The sequence below is a fragment of the Rhinolophus sinicus genome, linkage group LG17 (genome assembly GCF_036562045.2).
Source record: "Rhinolophus sinicus isolate RSC01 linkage group LG17, ASM3656204v1, whole genome shotgun sequence".
NCBI classification, from domain to species: domain Eukaryota; kingdom Metazoa; phylum Chordata; class Mammalia; order Chiroptera; family Rhinolophidae; genus Rhinolophus; species Rhinolophus sinicus.
This window is the reverse complement of record NC_133766.1, coordinates 5,405,802-5,425,781: the sequence shown is the minus strand read 5'-3', so window position 1 is coordinate 5,425,781 and position 19,980 is coordinate 5,405,802. Positions and strand designations below refer to the sequence as shown.

The window sequence follows — 19,980 nt, the reverse complement described above, 5'->3', positions numbered from 1 at the left end:
TTGCTTCAAACCTCACAGTGACATGTGCCCTCTCAGACAGCTCCTGTCTCTCCCTCTTCACTGCTCCTGTATCTAAATTTCCTCTCATTGCCCAAGAAATCATTTTAATGATGACACCATACAGTGGCTTGGAGTTAGTTCTATCACAGATCTCGGCAGTTGGGGTGTTGCTATTTCTTTTCCAGAATTTTCTATATTGCTTACACAAGGCTGAAGTGCTTGAAGGCAAGTAGTGAACATTTCTGGACGTTTTACGTAAAGACTTACAAAGGCACTTCATCCTGTTGCCGCCGCTCATGTGAAAGCTGGAGAACTGAATTCAAACACTGACTTGCTAACATGTTTTAAAGCTCCTAATACTTAATAGTCGTCACCATATAAGCACATCTACCTCCTCAAGATTATAATTTCAGGTTATAACTTCTGAAGCTTTCTGAAAAATAACTTCAGAGAATTCTTGGGCCAGAACAGGAAGGTAAGGAGACAGAAAAAGCTGTGTATGGAACATGGGCATAATTCCTATAGAAAAGACTGGAATATTGATAAGAATGATGAATCATTCCCATTCTCTTAGATCCACCTCAATGCTGCAATCTGGTCCTAGGGTGACATTCCTCTGGCAAGGTCCTTGGGAAGGTCTTATTTATAACCTTCTTTCTTTTCTGTTACTCTCCCCAAACATTCTCTGCTTGCTTCCTTTGCCCGTCGTTTAGGTAACTTAATACCCCATAGCACGGGGTGAGCCTGACGGCTTGGGAAAGTGAGACAAGAAAGGCAGTAAGATCGGGCATGCTTCTCAATTCTTCCCAGATGAGTCTTAATTTGAAATCAACCTGATCGCTTCCTTTACAGGGATAAAATGGGGTCATGCAATTCATTTCAAGGAGCTCTTCCTTGGAGAGCGAGAGAGAAAAAGTAACATTGAAAATGACCTGGATCCTCCTTTAATCTGCTTTTATGCCTCCTGTTCCTATGCGACCTTCCTTCCTGCTTCAGTTTCGGACACCGGTGACAAAGCACCAGAGCTCCAGGAGGACTGTCCCAAGCTGGGCACTCTGGTTGCTTACAGTTGATTTGATCATGCAACTGTCACCATGAGTGACAGTCTGTACTGGGATTCTCCCTCTGGCCTAACCGACACTGTGTTTGGTGAAGCACACACCTCATTACATGAGTCCTGTGAGATGCTGTGTGAACAAAGCATAGATGCCAGGTGAGTCTGAGGAATAGGTAGACACCAACCCTCTCTCAGAGACTCACAATGCAACCTGAGAGCAAAGCTTCTGTAACTGACAGCTTCTAATCATGAGGCTGCCACAATGTGAAAGGACACCAACAAATGGTCTGAAAAGTGGCAATGCCAGGTGTGTGCTGAGGCTCTGGGAAGTAGGGGATGACAGCCATCTAACCCAAATGCCAGGGATGGGTCTCAGAACTAAATTTACAGATCCCAGCGGGACAACAAGAATTTTGAAAACGAATCAAGCAGATATTGACGCGGATGCCAGGACTATTTTAAAAACACAAATGGAAATTCGCCCAATAGTTACAATAAGGTCCCTTTGATTTGGGTAATTTTCATTCACAACTATTCTGAATATAGAATTACGCAGGAAGGCACACCCTCACCCACATGACGTGCAACACAAGCGCACAGCTTGCTACTCAGCCTGACTCTTCCAGTAAAAAGCTTCCTTTGAAGACATTACTGGCTCCTCTCATGGAAGATGCATAGATATGAGAGAGTACAACAGGAAAGCGTGACTGAACACAAGTCTTTCCAATTCATCTTTGTACAATGAGCAGAAATGGAAAGTAAACCAACATTTCTCTCCTCCCGTTCCCTTCTTGTCTTCTGCTTTTGGGCGGCACAATCAGGGATGACACACAGTAAGGGACCAGGCCTCAAATCTCTTAAGGAAGATTCTTTCTTTGTTCTCTGGAAATGCAGTTAGGACAAGGATGTGTGTAACTACTGAACGCTATTCCATTCTCTTAATAGTGGGGTAACTTCTCCCCTTAACGCCCAAAGAGTAAACAATGGCGGCCAACTGTTGAGTCAGGAACTCAATTATTTTCTGTAAGAAATACCTTCCGTGGGCCTAACATTAGGGCAAAGCCTTCTTCCTCCTTCTATGAACATTCCTTTTCAATAGCAAATTGTCACGGTGACTCTTGGCAAGTGTCACATCACACTCTTCAGCTGTCTATGGTTTGGGTCCTTCCTGAACCCACCCTGGACTTCAAATCAGCAATAAAAGGTCTCAGACTCTCCTGTCTTTGATTTTCCAATTTGCTCCCTTTAAAATTCTCATTCTTCCCCAAATTAATGACAGTCATGCCAAATGCTATCATTCTCCATGTTGGTAATGCTGAGCCAATTTGATCTAAAGAGTTCTATTGAGAAGTCTCAGGTCTTACTGATGTGCAGAGACACGGCTCAAATAGATACAAGACTGAGGAAGGAGGAAGTCCTTCAAGAAGCATCGTTTATTTCAGGTTCAGAAATACAGCTTCACACTTTCACAACAGGTACATGTGACCTTCAAGAATGATACAGGCTTTTGGAACTGGCTTCGAAAAGTCCATTCACAGAGTCCATCCATATACCAGCATTAAGAAATCTCAGTGCCAAGAAGACAGTGGAAAGTATTCTGGCTCAAATTAATTAAAGAATCAACAGAGAAGACAAGATTTTGCTTCTGTACACTGCTTCTTCATAAAAAAAAAAAAAGCAAAAGAAGAGTTTGATTAAGAGAAGGGATTGAAAATAATCATAGGCAAGCAAGCAAAACAAAGGCTGTACATCTGAAATTAAACACAAATCAAGTAATGGTGGAATTTCTGGTTGGCAGGAACAATTTTTATCAAATTAGTAGCAGACAATGCAAGAGGTCAGACAGAATAGTCTCTGTAATAATGTTAAACATTACATAATAAGAAAAGTTTGAGGGGTTCATGGGTAAAAATAAAAAAATATGAACGCCTTGAGTTGAGCCATGCGTGAAACCCCAGACCAGAGAGGTGAGAAGTGTCACCAACATACCAGTATGAGTTTCCTCTTTCTTATTCTCACACATTCTTACACACATATACAAATAGCAATGCAAATACTATATATGCTTCAAAATATTCTTAAACTTCACAGTACAGAGCACCACACAGTTTTAAACATACCAACTAGACAGGATGACTTCAGGTTTTCTAGAAGACATATTTGAACTTTTCAAAAAGGACTGGGTAATCTTGTGAAGTAATATTTGTTTCTCAGCAATCAGTTAGCGTCATTCACATTAAACTTTGAGCTCACAGCTAGCAGTCCTCTTGGTGAAATGATACGAAACTCACGGCTGGAGTCTCATATATTATCTTCTTTCATTGAGTTCCACAGTTCAGAGACCTACTATTTAGGCTTTATTCTCAATGTTAAGGAGATTCCTATTAATTTCAAATAATCATATTGTTTGCCAAATAAGAAATGTTTACCTGAAAAAGAGGATAATTCACCTACCTCTGAGATATTAAGTAACTTCTCCCCTGCATGTTTAGCAAATTCTCTCAGATACATCCACTTCTTCTATTATATTGCTGTATCCCTCTACTTTATTTTTTGACATTTACTATAGAGAAAATATGATCATGTAGACCAACATAGCTTTTTAACTAATCCAAGAATTCTCAGCAATCCAAGAATAATTTATCATTCTCATCAGGACTCTTAAAGGTAGGTTTCCAGATCTTAATGCTTCTTATTGGAATACACTGGCAAAAGTAGTTTCTTCTTAGACAGCAGCTGTGCATTTAGAGACAAATGCATGTGGATGTTATTCTACCATGTTGTCATGGTAACACTAAGCTTTGTGCCTCTCAGAATGAATACAATCTGGAGAAAATTTTGTGTACCTCATGTATTTTACGAGAAATGGACCACTGTTATCACGTATTATAGCAGATTCTCCAAAGCTCCCTCTTGGATGAGCACAGTTTAAAAAATAGATTCATACTCCCCCCCACACACAAAGAACATGTATACGTAAGTATTTACACCCACACATATACATATATGTACAATGCACGTACCATCACACTCATGCTTATGGCACTTTAAAAAGCACTTTTAAACAAACTTACCCAAGGGGGCACAAAATACATATACTTACAGAAACGAATTGACTTTTCATATACTGTATACATACAGACACATGCGTAGAAAACGTGTTTGTAGACAGAAAAGATCAACAGTTATCACATACTGGTATTAGGTCCCACTTCGTATTTGAGAATTATGGCTACAGTTTATACTCAAAGTCATAAAATTAACCTATGTGACTACTTTTTAAATTCTAAATTCAGAAGGCTTACAGTTATATCACAGGAACTGGTTTCATTATAATGTGTTGGAATAGAACGAGTTTGTATCTGAACACAAGCAATTTGCTTATAAACAGACCCTATGCTCTTCTATGTTACAAAACACAGCTAAAAGCAATACTCAGGAGAATACTCTTGGTACATGATTTCTGAAAATGCAGCATATCTGTTCTAAATCAATACTATTTCAATAATCTGTCCACAACTGAGTAAATGGTTATTCCAGTTAGTCAATAAGCATGCAAGATTTAGCATGTGATAATAAAATAGAATTACCCATCAAATAAACATATACAGTTTATTTTTCCAAATCCTGAAACACTGTATGTTTAATTTTGTTATACTAGACGTGATGCTACGTCGATTGAGTGGATAACATCAGAGTTAGCAGGAAGTCACACAAAGGAGCTGAAGTGGGATGGGAAACACTTAAAACACTAATTCGGCAACATTCCCATCTGAAGGCCTGATCTGAGTGCTGCACTTCAAACGGGGCACATCCTAGGACATCCCACCTCATTCACACTGACATCTACTTGGTGCAAAAGGATGCAAACCCTTCGGGAAATGGGATTAATAGCAACCATGTGACACAGTAGTGCAGCAAACTGAATATATTCTCCAACATGGCTGCTGAAATTCCTGGGGAGGCTGGGTTCTATTAGAAATAATGTACACGTGAACTAGAACAAAAACGTACCCACAAGGAGAAACGATTGGGACAGTAAAACTGTGGGATTATAGTTTGAGAGCAAAAACCAAAGATGACAAATGCCATTGTTTACGACCACACGAGATCAGTGGAAAGGAACTTAAAAAAAAAAAAAATCCCCAATTTTCTTTGACATGGTTTGTGCTGATCTAAAAACACACCAGCGGTTGTCCACAATATTTTCCTTCAACAAAAGGAAATTTTTGAAATACAGCAAAACGCAAAACCACATATAGCACAAAGCCAAACTCTGAAGTATATAATCTGTTAGCTGCCTATTTTAGAGAACTCAAAGGAAGAAGCAAAGGGACTCATATAAGGAGGGATTTTATGGAAAGATCTCGCTGTCAATTATTTATTTTACTATGGATGTTTACTTAACATATTTCCATTTAGCTGCGACAATATTTTTAAAATACAGTATGTTTCTCGCATGTCTGTTCCATTCACAAAGAGTTAATTTCTTTTTCCAATGAGAAAAAATAAGATCTGAGAAGATTTAGGATGGTGTTCTTTACACAATCACTTGTAACTTATGGTTGAAATGGCCCATTTGTGAATCTTGCATTCTCTGATTTTTGCCTAAGTAGGCTAGCTGTAACCCTTTAGCATAAGTTCAAAACAATGCCATTCAACTTGGCAAGTTCTCTTTTTTAATAATGGTTGAAAGTTTTTACTTCATACTTTATGGGTGTCTGTTTTGGGTATAAACTACACAGGAAATTAAAGTTAAGTTAACATACAAATCATGTTTGCTGCTTTCAAAGGGAGACATTTCAGTTGGTGAAACCTGATTTACTTCTGCAGAATATGAAATAGTGTCATGGGACGCCGCTCCTCCGTGAATACTTGGTCTGCTGTCTGGGAACAGTTAGCAGACAAAATCCCAGCTGGCTTCTGGCTGTTTCCTACATGCTAATCATCGGGTCCCAGGTAGTCTAAAATTCAGCCTTGAGACTGAACTATTAACCCCCAGGCTAAGTGGCTCTTGCAAATTTTGGAAATGTTAGAATTTGCCAATTTCCTTTAGATTTCAGTGTCTTAATAACCATTTTCTGGAATGACCTGGTAGAGACTCTGAAGTTGTACGACTATAAAAGTGTGAACTCTGCCCCTAAACTATGGCATCTCTAACTACATGACTTTCCTTTCCATTCCTGGCCCCATGTTTTAAATATGGCTATCCCATCAGTAAGGCTCAAGATTTATTAAGAAAGCCTAGGATGGATAGAACGTTACTTTACACCTGTTTGAAAGGTAGGGCACATTTTTGCACGAAGGAATTACATACTAGCAGGGAAAGAAAGAAATATTTTTGCTCCAACCAACCAAGTAGATAAATAAACTGGGGTTAGTGTCAAAGTATAGTTAGCCATGCCTAAAATTAAACCAGTCTGAAAAAGTAAGTAATTTCCACGTCAGCCTTCACTGTAACCTATAAGGAGGTGAGTATATAAGTGAATAAAGAAATTATATTTTTCCAGAGACTTCTCCAGGTGAGATATTTTGCTTCTTCCTTGAGTTTTGAAACTAACTAGCCAAATCTACTGACCAAAGACCAGAAAACAAGCTCTAATGGGCTGTTGAAGATGCTTCCAGCACGAAGCAAAACACACTGGCAACGCGGAGAAGCTCTCTAGAGCAAGCAATGCGTTAACTTTTCCTTGGCAAACCACCTTGCTCTTCTGGAAAAGTTTTAGTCTTAAGGAATCCTAATTTTAAAAAAATGACTTCCTAAGCAGCCTTATGAAATAGAGGAAGAAAAGAGGATCTAAATGGGTCATAATGGAGTAGGCAGAAACATCATTTTGTCAGCCACGACGGAATGTGGGAAAAGAAGTGGGTATGGCTGAGGTTTTCGCCCACCATCGCCTATTTCTTAAGCGTCATAGTTAATGGGCCATCTATCGGGTCAGTAACCTGGGAAACTTGTCCAAAGCAATTTAAAATGTATGCCAGGAAGGGCAAATGGTCCCCAAAGTATAAGGCTGCTGTACACACCTACCTTGGTCAGTACAACAGATAAAACCTCGAAGGGTCAGCAGTTTTCAAGAGTCAAACCCCAAAGGTCTGACAGACCATGAGCAATGAAGATGAGTGACAAATGCGTTAGTAAAACTGGTTACTTGCCTACTGGTGTCCACACGGGCGACTACTCATGAGTTACTGCAATGGTTACCAAATATGTTGCGTTCGCATAATTCATTAGTAATTAATTGCCACGCCAGATACTTCGTTTAGTCTAACAGGGAGGATTCTAGTGGACGGATTATGGTGGGACGAGTTGGTGATGGGGGTGGTCTCCGGCTAGAAAGAGAGAAAGAGAAAGGTAAAGAAACAGGTAGACTACCTAACAGAAGGCTGAACCAAAGACACAGAGAAAGAGCCGTCACCCACATGCTCATGCACAGCCAGCCAACAGGAGGGGTTGCCATCTGCAATAGTTTTAACGCTGTCATCTTCCATTCACCTAGCATGTTTTAAAACAAAAATGAGGTGTTTTTCTCATACACAGATCTTTCTCAAAATGGAAGTCACCCCTCCCAATACTAATACAAATATTAAATCACTGAAAAGCCATCTGAAGAACACCGTGCATTTCTCAGCCAGTGGAGTATGATCACGTAGCATGAGCTGTACTGTTGTAGCTACTCTGGGAACTAATAAGGTGTATTAGGCCTCAGAAGATGATGAGGTTTGAATTATTTCCCTTTATGTGATCCTCTTTTTCTCCCTGTCAGGATGTTAATTATCACTTCTCACTGACCCTAGCAGTGGCTTTCTCTAATTTGTTCTGTATTTTGTTTCCAATTTTCTCTGTATTTTACTTCCAATTTGCAGGGCCCTAGAAAACCAGAGAACTAAGGTTTTTAGAGTTCTCTACAATTAGGCTCAGGGTGAGTACCTAAAAGTTTTATAATTAGTAGTAGGCTGCTCACTTTCTGGTTGGTAATTGTGTTTCTGATAGCTGAGGGTGCTGAATAAACACACTCAGGATAATGGAATACTACTGTACCTGAGAATCTCAACTTGACCAAGTAATATTCTTTATTCCCTGAACTTCCACTTTTATTTCCTAAATGTATTAACAACTTTTTGTGTGTGTACCTGAGTTTGGGGAGTAAATTTTTATAATCAACAAAATTCAACAAATTCTACAAATCCAAACCTTTCTTCTTGATGAAGCTCTGTCATTGACTTTTTCAGGAAGATCCCTTCTGGAATTACAGTCATGAAGGGGAATTTTCTTCTGGGTTGGAAACACTAAATTGATCAAATCAAATGTCCTTTCTCAGGTACGAAGAACGGAAGTTAGAAAAGTTAAAACAATCATGAAATGTTTTTTTAAAAAATCACAAAGCTATGAAATAAAGTTAGATGGTCAAGGAAAAATCAAAGCAGAAGAGATATTGCTGATTGATGGTAAAAATACGAACCACTTGGGCACAAACTCATTGATATTAGTAGTTTCTTTTGCCTCTTGCCGCTAAAAAAATGTCTATGTGGCATTAGAGGAAGTTGCGTTCCAATTCAGCATTTTATACTAGTCTTATTATTAAGCAAGTATTCAATTTTTGAAAGTGTAATTAGAGATACTTTATAGGCACTGTAAACAAAACTCAACCAGTCAATACTAGCTGTTTGAGTACACAAATCCTCTTTCCGAAGAAAGGTTACTGGCTACTGGGACCACCTGAAATGTTTTCACCATTCCCTGCTGGGAAAAATCCTCCCATAATCCCTTTTGACTTGTGACTATGCAAAAAAACGCCCCCCCCCCCTTCACTAACATATTGCTCATTTTCATTTAAAACGGCCATATTTATTTAACTTATGTTCTGATTCTTGAACCGACTGGCATTATTATTTTCTCCTTTGATGTAAAGATTCTAGAGGCCAGAGGTCATGTCCACTTAGCGTGTTTCATACAGTGTTTAGCATGGTGTGACATTCAGTGCCTTTTGAAACTGTTCTTCACCCTTCAAGACTCACCTTGGGGAAGTCTTCTCTGATCTCCCTTCCTCTACGTTGACACAGTTGCTTCTATAGCACGTCAACATAACTCTTATTAGTAATATCACACTAGATTTATATGTTTCTCTCCCGATTAGAAATGGGCTGTGTCTTTCTCATCTTCACGTCCCTGCAGTGTCTGCCTCTCGGTGCTTGTCATTCAGCCACTGAACATTTGCTGACTGAATACATGCAAGTTACTCCTGGAAGAAGCAACTCATAAATGCTTGTGATATCCACTGAGCTTTCCATGATACAAAGGTTATTTGTTAGTAAATCACTGCAACGGCAAAACAAGCAACCAACCAACCAACCAAACCACAAAACTACAGTGGGAGCTTGAAAATACAATCATGTGATCAAAGCAGGGGCAGATATGCTTTTAACTGTGGCATATAAAACTGGAAAGTTGTAAGAGAATGCAGGTCTCTAATGAGGTTAAAGAAACCGAAGACTAAGTGACGAGGATTGATGGGAAAAGTTCAATGGTGGGGAATAGAAAGACTCAAATACTCTGACTGCACATAACTTCTCATCCATCTCCTCCCCAATCCTGGGACCATGCCGACCGGCCAAGAGAAGGACAAGGGGGATGGCAAGTGCGGGAAGAAGGAGGGCAGGAGACCAGAACCGAGTGCTGCGGGCCGTATCTTTTATTTGTCTTGTTCACCGCTGAACTTAGCATGCTCTTTGGCTCACAGCATTTTTTTTTTCTTCAAATAAACTAATCAGAGAATCTATCCACGATGAGTTCTTTAAGGGCCTTCCTTTGAGTCCCAGGCACTGCATGTCTGGGTGGCGAATTCATGATTGAAAGAATGAAAGATAAGATTTCTATCACGTCCTCTCAAAAATAATGATGACATCTTTAAAATACGCCCAGGTTCAGGGGAAAGGGACCCATCTATGTATTTAGTAATTCAAAAATCTTAAAGAGCCCTCTGACCCTTCTGGAAGAAAGGAACATCATTTAAACGTTTCAATAAGCCCCCAATAATCTGTGTATAAAATTCCACCAGAAAGCAATTCGAGAGGAGCTTTAAGATGTTCAGCACGAATTTTCTTCATAAGTATTGCTAAGCTGTTGCCAACTTCAATGCCAGAAAAACGTTCAAGGTTTACCGTTAAGGTTCATTTCATTGGTCCGGTTCCTAACCATTCAAAGAGTTTCCAAAGACAATCACCTCATAAGACAGTTTGTTTTGGGCCAAGTGAAGTTATTTGTTTTGTACCAAGTTTTCCTTAGTTGCTTTGTTTTAGTGGTGGGTTTCATTAAGGAACCCATTACATTGAAACGGGGCGCCTTGCATCACTTAGTGTTTATTGAAACACTGTGTTGTGTGTGGGCGGTTTATGGTTACGATACAAGAGCCATGTTTCTGCTTCCAAATCAGAGGGAAAGATGTAATACTGGAAGTCACATTTGTAGCTGCAGTGACAGGCTGTTTACAGTATTTTGGACAATGACAAATTTTGAAAGAAAGTCAAATGCTCACCCAGGGTGGGTGGCGTTGAGGGGAGAAACTGGCTGCACTGATAAGAGAGAAGAATGCATGATTTTCTTATTGTCTCTTTGGACTGTCCTCTAAGAAGGGAGGCACTGACATTTTATCTGCTCTCCAGTGGGTTGGCTGGTTCTGACTGTTCCAGATGAGGCCCATCTTGGCAGGAGTTGGGAGAGGGTCGAGGGGGAAACTGTTTCGGTACATCAGCACACGGGCTGAGGTGGAAAGCACCTTCCCTCTGGCTTCTTGCTTCCTGAGAGCTCCTCCCTGAGGACGGATGGCTGGGTCTTTCTGCCCCGCCCTCAGGATGGGAAGTGGGAACTATCCGACGGGTAAATGCCTGAGCCTGACTGGGGCTGTGTAGCTCGCTGTCCTCCTCCTCCCATGCTCAAACCCAGGTCTCCTGACTGCCACTCCAGGGTTCTTCCTTTCAGCAGTTAGTTACACTGGCATGTCCCAAGGCAAAGTGTTCGTCAACTGGACGGGGCGCCTGAGTTCCCCAGAGGGCTTGTTAAAGCAGGTTTCTGGGTCCCACACAGAGTTTCTAATGGGGTGGGACATTTCTAGCATAGTCCCAGATGGCGCTGACATGGTTAGTCCTGGGACGAGGCTTTGACACCACTGTTCTAAGCCATAATATGTAATTCCGACCTTGCTTTATTAGCAGTTCAATTCACTTGCCAGGTGAAGTACAAGTAGTAAGAGAAAGTGCTGGGGGAAAAAGATCTTAGGAAGGATGAAGACATGGTTGTAGAAAGACCTTGATAACTTTGGGAATTAGACTTAAGTATGGGTCAAATCAGCGTTAGGTTTATGTTGCAAAGACCAGAATACTATACTACAGTAGTTTTCTGGTTAGTCATCACCGGACTAACCACTTGCTTGGGGAAGCCTGTTGGCTTATGAGAGTGGCAGTAAGCACAGAAAGCAAGCATGTCTAATGTGTACTACAGATTCTCATTTTTGGAGAGCATATGGTTTCGAGTCCAGCCTAATTAGCTGGGTGGACCCAGATGAAAAAGCAAAAAAAAAAAAACCTACAAAAAAAAGATGTACAGATTGACACTTCTAGAGGGAAGATATCTGCCTAAGAGGGTAGTTATTTGCATACAAAAGGATATGCAATAGGCTTTTTAAATAACACAAGTTCTACTCATTAAATATAGTTGAAGTTTTAAAGTATACCTCGTTCAAAAATTAAATTTGCATATATTTACACTTAGCATCCAGGGAGTGTTACACGTCTCAGGTTTCTAGGATCCATGAGAATCTGATATCAACTTGCCCAACTTTTTTATCTTACTGATGAAACAGGTCCCCCCCCCAAAAAAAAAAAAAAGAAAAGGGTTTTGTCTACTAAACCACAAGAAATAAGACACCTCCTTTCTTTTGGCTACATCTGGCAAATTTCTTAGAAAACAAAAGCGGACAAAAACAAAAAGCGCCGCTGAGTTTTCGAAAATCGTGAGCAGCTCCAGACAATGATGGCCTCTGGTGGCACCAGCCAGCTGGGTTAGGGGGTCTCCACAGCCATCTCCCTCCCCGGGACCGAAATCTTGCTTCTGCACAACCCTCCTGAATTCCTTACTCCTTGGATCATTTTTCAAAGTTTGAGGCATGGATATTAACACCTAGTTTGTCATCGGAAGAACAATGTGAATTTCCTATGAACTGAGATTATCCCGCGTCCTGCTTGCAGCTTTCCACAGCACCTGCAGGGGGCAGTGTGCCAACTCGTAGTGCAAAGAACATGAGTGAGTGGCTATACCCAAGCACAGATCAGACAGGAGCCCACCTCCAGCTGGAAAGGAAAGGCAGCGAGCCAGGGCGCAGGCCTTCCCCTTGTGACTGCTTCCTCTACGAGGACTGATTCTGGGATGCAGTATTTTAAATGTCAGCACTGTGCTTGTTGTGCTCTGCTCCCTATGTGGAGCCTTTATTCCCCAGGTGGTTTTACATATGGACAAAAGACAAGGACAAGTTCAGAAGAATGCCCTAGCAGTCATGATTTTGTCCACATAGAAGATAGTATTTTGTGGTGTATTATGAAAAATACTATAGAGGATGCTATCCAACACATTTTTTTGGCCTTTTCAGCTTTAGTAACAGAGTGACCCAACACGGTCCAAGAATAGTTTACAGTAGATGCTGGAAAGAACATAGGACTTGGAGCCCATTGAAAGGGTGGAAGGAATTCTCTAATGTGATTCCTGCTCCATATTAGAGCCAGCATTTCTTTCCCCTGTGAAAATCAACCCATGATTTTCTAACATATGTCACTGGGAAAGTATGAATCAATTAATGGAATTTGAAAAAGGACATGAGGAGAAAAAAACAGCCCACCGTTTGTACTTGATGATACAAACACATAATATCCTGTATAAATTAGTCTCTGAGATAAATGGTACTATATCACCTACCTTCCCACTCTTCCTTTACATTATCTTAAAGATGGGACTCGGACCCGACCCACAGGGATGGCACTAAAATGCCCACATCTGTGGCGATAGCACCAAGGCATTTAAAAGAGGCTCTTCCCCCATGAACTCTGCTCAGTTGATGATTTGTAAGAAGAATTTTATAATAGCATTCACTCAGGCAAAGTTTTGGATAGAAGAGAGCAAGACAGAGAATGTTTGTGTTTACATTGTTTCTGAAAGGACACTCAATAGCGGGCTGATTCCTAAATAAATTTTGATTAAGTACTGCCTGTTGACTCGTTTGGCATTTTCCTTCATTCCCTCCAAAAGCCCTGTGTATGTATTAGGTTCTGCATTAAGACGTAGAGGTACCGAAATTAATGTAGTCACTGCCCAGGAGTTCCTAGTTGAGATGGGGAGGGAGCAAAGTAAACAGTGACAACAGTGGGCTTGGTGCTATGACATGATCCCACTGCCTCAGGAGTCTGGGGGACATCTGGAGTCTTAGCCTGGAATTGGGAGGAGGTGGGGTGGGGGGGTTGAAAGGCCTTCCAGAAAACAGGGAAAGTGGAGGGGACTGGCATTCCAGGAATAGGAAATAGTCTGTGCGAAGGCAAGAAAGCTGGAAAAAGTGCTGTCAGTTTGAGAAAGCAAGTGTTGTCTTATTCTTTATTGCAAATGTCAAAATTACTTGTTTTGCTCTAAGTCCTAAGTCATAAAACAGATGACTTAGCGGGAGGGTTTTCGGTTGTCTTAAAATACGATTCCTAAAAAGCACATTACTCTTAAGATTAACGTTTTATATTTTAGCCTCTGCACAGCATCACTGACAACAGATAAGCTGGGTGGAGAAAAAGACTAAAAGAAATGCAAAGGAGCAGAGGGCAGCAGGACTGCAGTAGTGAGAAAACTACACAGAGAGAAAGAATATGATTTTTAAAGGGAGTTACACACACAAGGCTGTGGAACGAAGTTAGGCAATGTCCCTTCTGAGGAATTTTTTTCCTTTTCCCCTCCCTCCCTCCTCTCCTCCCTTCCCCCTCTGTCTCTTCTTCCTTCCCTCCCTTCTCGCTCCTCTCTCTCTCTCTCTGTCTTTTTCTCTATTGTGAGAAAACCCCAAAGAGAGCTCCAAGAACTTACATGCTGTGGAAACCTAGTCCCACTGATGGTAGCGGGAGTAAAACTATTTCTAACCCTCTGCATCTTCTTCTGTCCTCTTCTCCCTGCCCTTCCCCTCACTCCCACCCAGGCATCAGGGGAAGGGGTTGGCCCAGTCAGCCAACCCCTTTGGGGGAAGGAGGAGAGGTTGGGAAGGAGGTGCTAAGAAGGAGCTACTGGGAGAGGCAAGCTTCCCCTTCTGAGATGCACATTCCTTTGTCACCTCAAGATGGGGAGAAAAGAGAAAGCAGCAGGGGTGGGGAGGCACCAGGCAACAGTGGAATCTCTCTATAAAACCAGAACCTCCCTTTCCGCTGCGGAAAGGTGGGAAGACTTTTTGCCCCTTTCTGAGAGACTGCAAGAACCTTCCAGGCATGGCTATGTGACTCCGGGCCTTACCTCAGGGGCTGCCAATATGGAATTAGAAATAACTGAGGGAAACGTGAACGTTCCAATTCTTTCTATTTTTGAAACAAAGAAACAGAGTGCGAGGAATCTGAAAAGGGATGTGGCACCAACATCTCATCTCTGCCTGACCATGTGACCCGGTGACTGAAAAGGCCAGTTTTCAACGCACCAGGTCATATTTTCCTAGTCACTTAATGGGAGTCCAAGGGGCAGAAATGGAGACAAAGCTACCGTTTACTAATTACAAGCCCCGCGATTACAAGATATTCCAGCAGGAGGAGCTCTAACATGCTTTAGAGCTCGAAGGTCAAAAACAAAAACAAGTTGAACGCAAACGGAGAAAAACAGAGGCAGTGTGCCTTGCAAGCTGCCATGTCAGTGGACAAATATGTGACTAAGTCCAATTAAATGCTCAGCGTGCAGCCAAGTGATGATACTGGTAGAGACTGGCCGGCCCCCATTTGCTCCCTTCCCCGGGTCTCCGCGTTCTGGTGCCTCTGAACTGGGGCTGGGTCTGTGGCGTTAGCTCTTACAAAAGAGGGAGCAAAAGGCCGATATCTGGGCAAGTCCATAAGTAATTATTTTCCTCTTAAAGTGTCACGTTGTCTCTAAATGAATCTTTGACACTGGCTCAAAAACCGCATTTTAAAACGGAATTTTCCTTGGTGGTTGGAGGCATTCAAAAAACATATTCCATCTCCTTTACTCAGTGGCTTGTTGGGCGCTTTTTGAAAATGAGGGAAATGCTGTGTTTGTAACAACTGGTGCTAAAAGGGCAAGACATCATATGTCCCTCCGGGGCCATGTAAAAGTCTGCAGAAAGACATGCGCGCGCGCGCGCGCGCGCACACACACACACACACACACACACACACACACACTACAACACAAAGAATTTACTCAGGAAAACAGTGAGAAGTATATGAATTTAACAGCTACCAGATTTGTAGGGCAAGCCTTTCCATTTGGGGCAGCGTGTGGGAGCTGAAAGGACGCTTGGGCATACAGGACGATCAGAATTACTTAACCTGAAGGAAATTTTCAACCAATCCCTTTTAATGTCTCGCCAATAAGAAGTCCAACTTTTTGTTTTACACCTTAATGGTATGCCCCACATTTAAAATTTTTATACAAGCTCCTACAGAAACTTTAACTAGACCAATTCAAGACTGAAAGTCACTAAATAAAGGTAGTCTAGACGGAAAAATCTATGAAAACCATATGTCTTTTAGGCATCTGTCTTACAAAAACTGCCATCATCCTGGAGAAAGAGTTCACAAAGTGTACTTTTAGGAAAACACTGCCGTGATGGCCAGGAGAGCTGTGCTTAAGAAGATGGCTGAACTTGGAGAAAGTAAAGCCAAAATGTTTACAAACGAAAGGCTCTCATTTCTAATATGTCTGTCTGTAAACATCACTGAAAGGCAAGGCAAAGAGAGGCAGACATAATTTACATTTCCATTGTTCTCAAAAGGGATAAAAAAAATTTGCAGTTTTGTTTCTCCACACTCCTACAGAATGTTAGCCCAAGGGGGTCTCAAAGCAGGTCTCTTCCCCCTCACGGAAAACCGTTTCGAATAATGTACATGGATGAGGCCAAAGAACCACAATGTTTTCTTCTGATTATGACCTCATCTTGTTGGCCTGACCAACCCAGCTAGAAGGCAGGTGTCCGACCTAAGTAACTAAAGGCAGACGGCCCTGTGTAACTGGAGGTAGGGCCCAATGGAGGGATGGGGGAGTCGGAATGCCTGCAGTACAGAGCAGGAGAGCCGTGAGAGTGCAGTAAGGAGAAATGGTGGAAAGCCTGGCCTTCCCAATTTAACGCTGCTTTCTGAACTGGAGACAACCGTCAGTGATACCTTCCTCATTCTAGCTACACGTTTTTACATCTCCAAATGCACTTGAACAAGTGGTATGAAATACATAGGGGGAAAAAGAAAGCAAGCAAACTTTAATGATAAAAACAACAGTTTAACTGAAAACTGAACAGTCTGTGGAGACTGTGAAACGTATAAACTGCACATACTCTTTGTGACCCTCAGGAGTGTTTTCCTGAGACTTCCTGTTCTACAGGGAGGGCCCCTGGAAGGCCCCTGCCAATGGTCATTGGCATGAGCGTGCCACGGGCTGCTCTGTCACCTAGAAGACTCTGAGAGAACAATAGGTACTGAATAGTCTCATAAGGAGAAAGGGTCCCGGGTTGGAGGAGACAAGTGCAGTAAAAAAGAAGGAAATCTGTAAGACGTCACCAGTCACGTACTAAAGTTTTGAGCAAAAGAAACTGTTTCAACATATTTAGTCAAAGATACTGTGCTTTAAAATGAGTTTTTAGCATTTTTATTAGTTTTCAAGGATGAAGCATTATGAGGGTAATGGGGGTAAATTAGTATGGTTGAAATACTAAAACAAATCAAGCAATCATATCGGATGCCTCATTTACAGATTCCTAAACGGAACTACAGGGCATGTAAGGAAGTGAAAGTCTACTGGTGAGTCACAGGGATTTTTCTGGCCCAGGAACATCCACCCTGAGTGCTGTTACCACCACCATTGGAGCTAAAACTCCAAGTTCGCTTTCTTTCGAATGGAATGGGCAGCACGGCTTAATTTGACATTAGGTCCAGGGACGTGGAGGTACGTCACTGCAGAGCTTCCGCCAGTGAACACATTTACTAATGTTTCCTTAATTTTCCACCCCAAGAGGCAATGATTCAGGTAGAAGTGGCCTCACATGAAGTTTTACTGTTGGAGTTATTAAGATATTTTTCCAACCCTACTAAGAGGCAAAAAGAAATTCTATTTGTGTTAAAAATGAGTGGACGTTTTCTTCAGTTTTTACCGCTGCTCGTCCATGAATGGTGGTCTAAAGGTACAGCAGTGTTCTGACTTTTCAGGCAAGGCCTTTGACCTTGATACTGAGGGTAGATTTATTGGAGGGAAAGCTTTCATTTGCTTTTAAAATTGGCTTCGAGAATAATCCTAATTTAAGCTCAAAACATGCACATGGTACAAAATATATCTTACATAAATATGCATGTCCAAGTGGAACAATTTCATTTTAGACTCTCTGGGTTGCAAAATGCCTTTAAAAGTCTTTCTCATCTCCTACTCTTGTAAGAGGTCTCATTCTAGATGAATGGGATATACACTGACCCAACTAAATTCAGATAAAGCTACGTCATGGAAATCCGAAACTACATACAGGGGATATTTACATGGCAGAGGCAACTGGTATATTTGATCAAGAAGATCATTTTCTATGTCATAATTCAAAGCCACCCGAGGCCTTCTCACACCATCTCGGCCCCTCTTGGCTTTCAAAACTGCCCTAGAAACATGGGGACTTATTTGTGGTGGTATATCTAGTTGGTGGTCACCCATGTCTTTACCTTATCCTCCCTCTCAGCTGGTTCATGAGCCCTTCCACAAGACTACAGGGAAGGAACGGAGCTTGTTTCTAAACTTTATATTCACTGGCACACGAACTGGGTTCCCATAAGAGCAGTAAGAGCCGTATCTGCATCTTACCCTATTTTTTCTGTGCGTAAACTAATCCCAATGGGGGAAAGTGTTGACCTGATGAAGATGTGGAATTCTTCCCTGTGTCTGAGCAACTGAAGTCAAGCAAGCCTGGCCTTGCCACCGATGATGACTGATTTGCCATTTTGACTAAGCATTTTTTCCCCCTAATCTTTGGATGGAATGTGTTCTTTCTACAATTCATGGGAGATGATAATTTTGACTGGAAAACAGGAGTGGACACTTCCTAGTATTTATGGGAATAGTTTAAAAAAAAAAAAATTCCAGAAATTAGAGCACTTTTATTTGTGGTTTTGCCTCTCATGTGGCTCTGATGGCTGAAAAGCAGCCAGAAGGAAAAAAAAGAGCCATACCACGATGAGGGCTGCCTGAAGACTGTGGGGCCTCAGACTTTGTCCTGTAGAGAAATGCTTCCATTTTGGGTGTGCGAAGCCACAGGATCCAGACTTCCTCTAAATACCGGCAATGCGGAGTCAGGACACATGCAGATTCTCTCAAACCTAAGGCCCTTCCAGCACCGCCCTTTTCCCCAGCACTTAAAAATACTGGCCAGCCCAAAAGTGTAATAATCTTTTGGCGACGGCATATGGTAAGCCAGATGGATTTCATTTGGCAACTAAAGGGTGTATATACGAGTTTAGATTCAGAGGTTCCCCCCACACAACGCTTACAATACGGTATGTTGGCTCCAGTAAGCTAAAGGGTTTCAGTGTCGGGCACTTAACAATTCAGTGTTTAAGCAACACTAAAGTTATGACACGCAGACAAAAGCCATCAGGCCCTCAGCTCAATCCTCAATTCTCTTCTCACTCTTCGGCACTTAAAGCATGTTCTGAACGAAAGATGCAGCATTTCCATGTTTGTGTTTAATTTCCTGGCTGTTTATCGGCTAACGCAACCCCCGGTAAGTTAAATGTCGCTCTACTCTGTCACTGTAGCTGATCAGTCAGAGGGAAGGAAGAGGCACCCGGCCTCTCATTCCTGTCATTTGCTGCTTGGATAAAATTTCAAGGTGAAAAAGCCAGGAACCATGCTGTGCCATGAATCTCTGAAGTCACTGAAAAGCACACCATTGAATCCTAACTGTCCAGACGTGAAGGTTTTCCCTGTAAAATCATTCTTTTCTCAGCGAGAGGGACAAAAGAGGGCAGTGAAGAAACAGACGTTCTAGCTTGTCCGTCTACAGGCCGTGCGTCTGCTTACACTGGGTAGAACTTTTTTCTTTTCTTTTCTTTGAGCTGACATCAACTTGTATATAGGAACATTCAGCAGATTCCAACTGGTGACAGTTTGCTGCTGACTGGCTACAGGAAGAATAATAATCATTTACTGTGCATTTTTCACTGGTCAGTGGCTCTTTTGCCAGACTGCCATCCTGGCTGTCTTCCTCCATCAATCAGGTAAAACCCAGGGCAGAGATGGGTACCCTGAAACTCAGAAAGGCTTTGTCTGCAATGGTTGACGCTGAGTAATTTGGAGCCCCAAAGAGAACAATGACAGAGCGATTTGCTATTATTTGTCATGGGACGTGGAAGCAGTGTTGTCTGGTTAACTTAACGCTAGTTACCACCGGGCTACCGGTGGCATCTTGTCAGATTTACTGCCGGCTGCTGCCTGCCGGCATTGATGTTGCCTGTGCTTGCTTCCTACAGATCCTTTCTTATTTCCCTTTCTCTTTTATGCTCCTGCAACCTCGGGTGTCTGGAAAAGTAAGACAAAGGACGCACTGAAAACAGAAAGGCAGTCTGACGTCTACCAGGACACCTCTGCACAGCTCCCAGATTCTCGTTTCAGAATGCTGGCAGGGGCCTGGCCTACACACACTGCCAGCCATGCTGAGCTGTGGCAG

At 41.9% G+C, this 19,980-nt stretch overlaps 1 protein-coding gene across 8 annotated transcripts in view; it reads right to left on the bottom strand.

Moving 5' to 3' along the window:
- The window catches only part of DNM3 (dynamin 3), a 388,315-nt gene that overhangs the window by 1,957 nt on the left and 366,378 nt on the right, over nt 1-19,980 (bottom strand). For 4 of the 8 annotated variants that reach the window (XM_074322203.1, XM_074322204.1, XM_019715958.2 and 1 more), the window contains one exon: nt 2,473-7,390. The exons of the other annotated variants lie outside the window; for them this stretch is intronic. In XM_074322203.1, coding sequence (XP_074178304.1) covers nt 7,321-7,390 — 70 coding nt within the window. In that variant the 3' untranslated portion in view covers nt 2,473-7,320. Of the gene's footprint in view, nt 1-2,472; nt 7,391-19,980 lie in introns of those variants that run through there. 8 annotated transcript variants of the gene reach the window in all.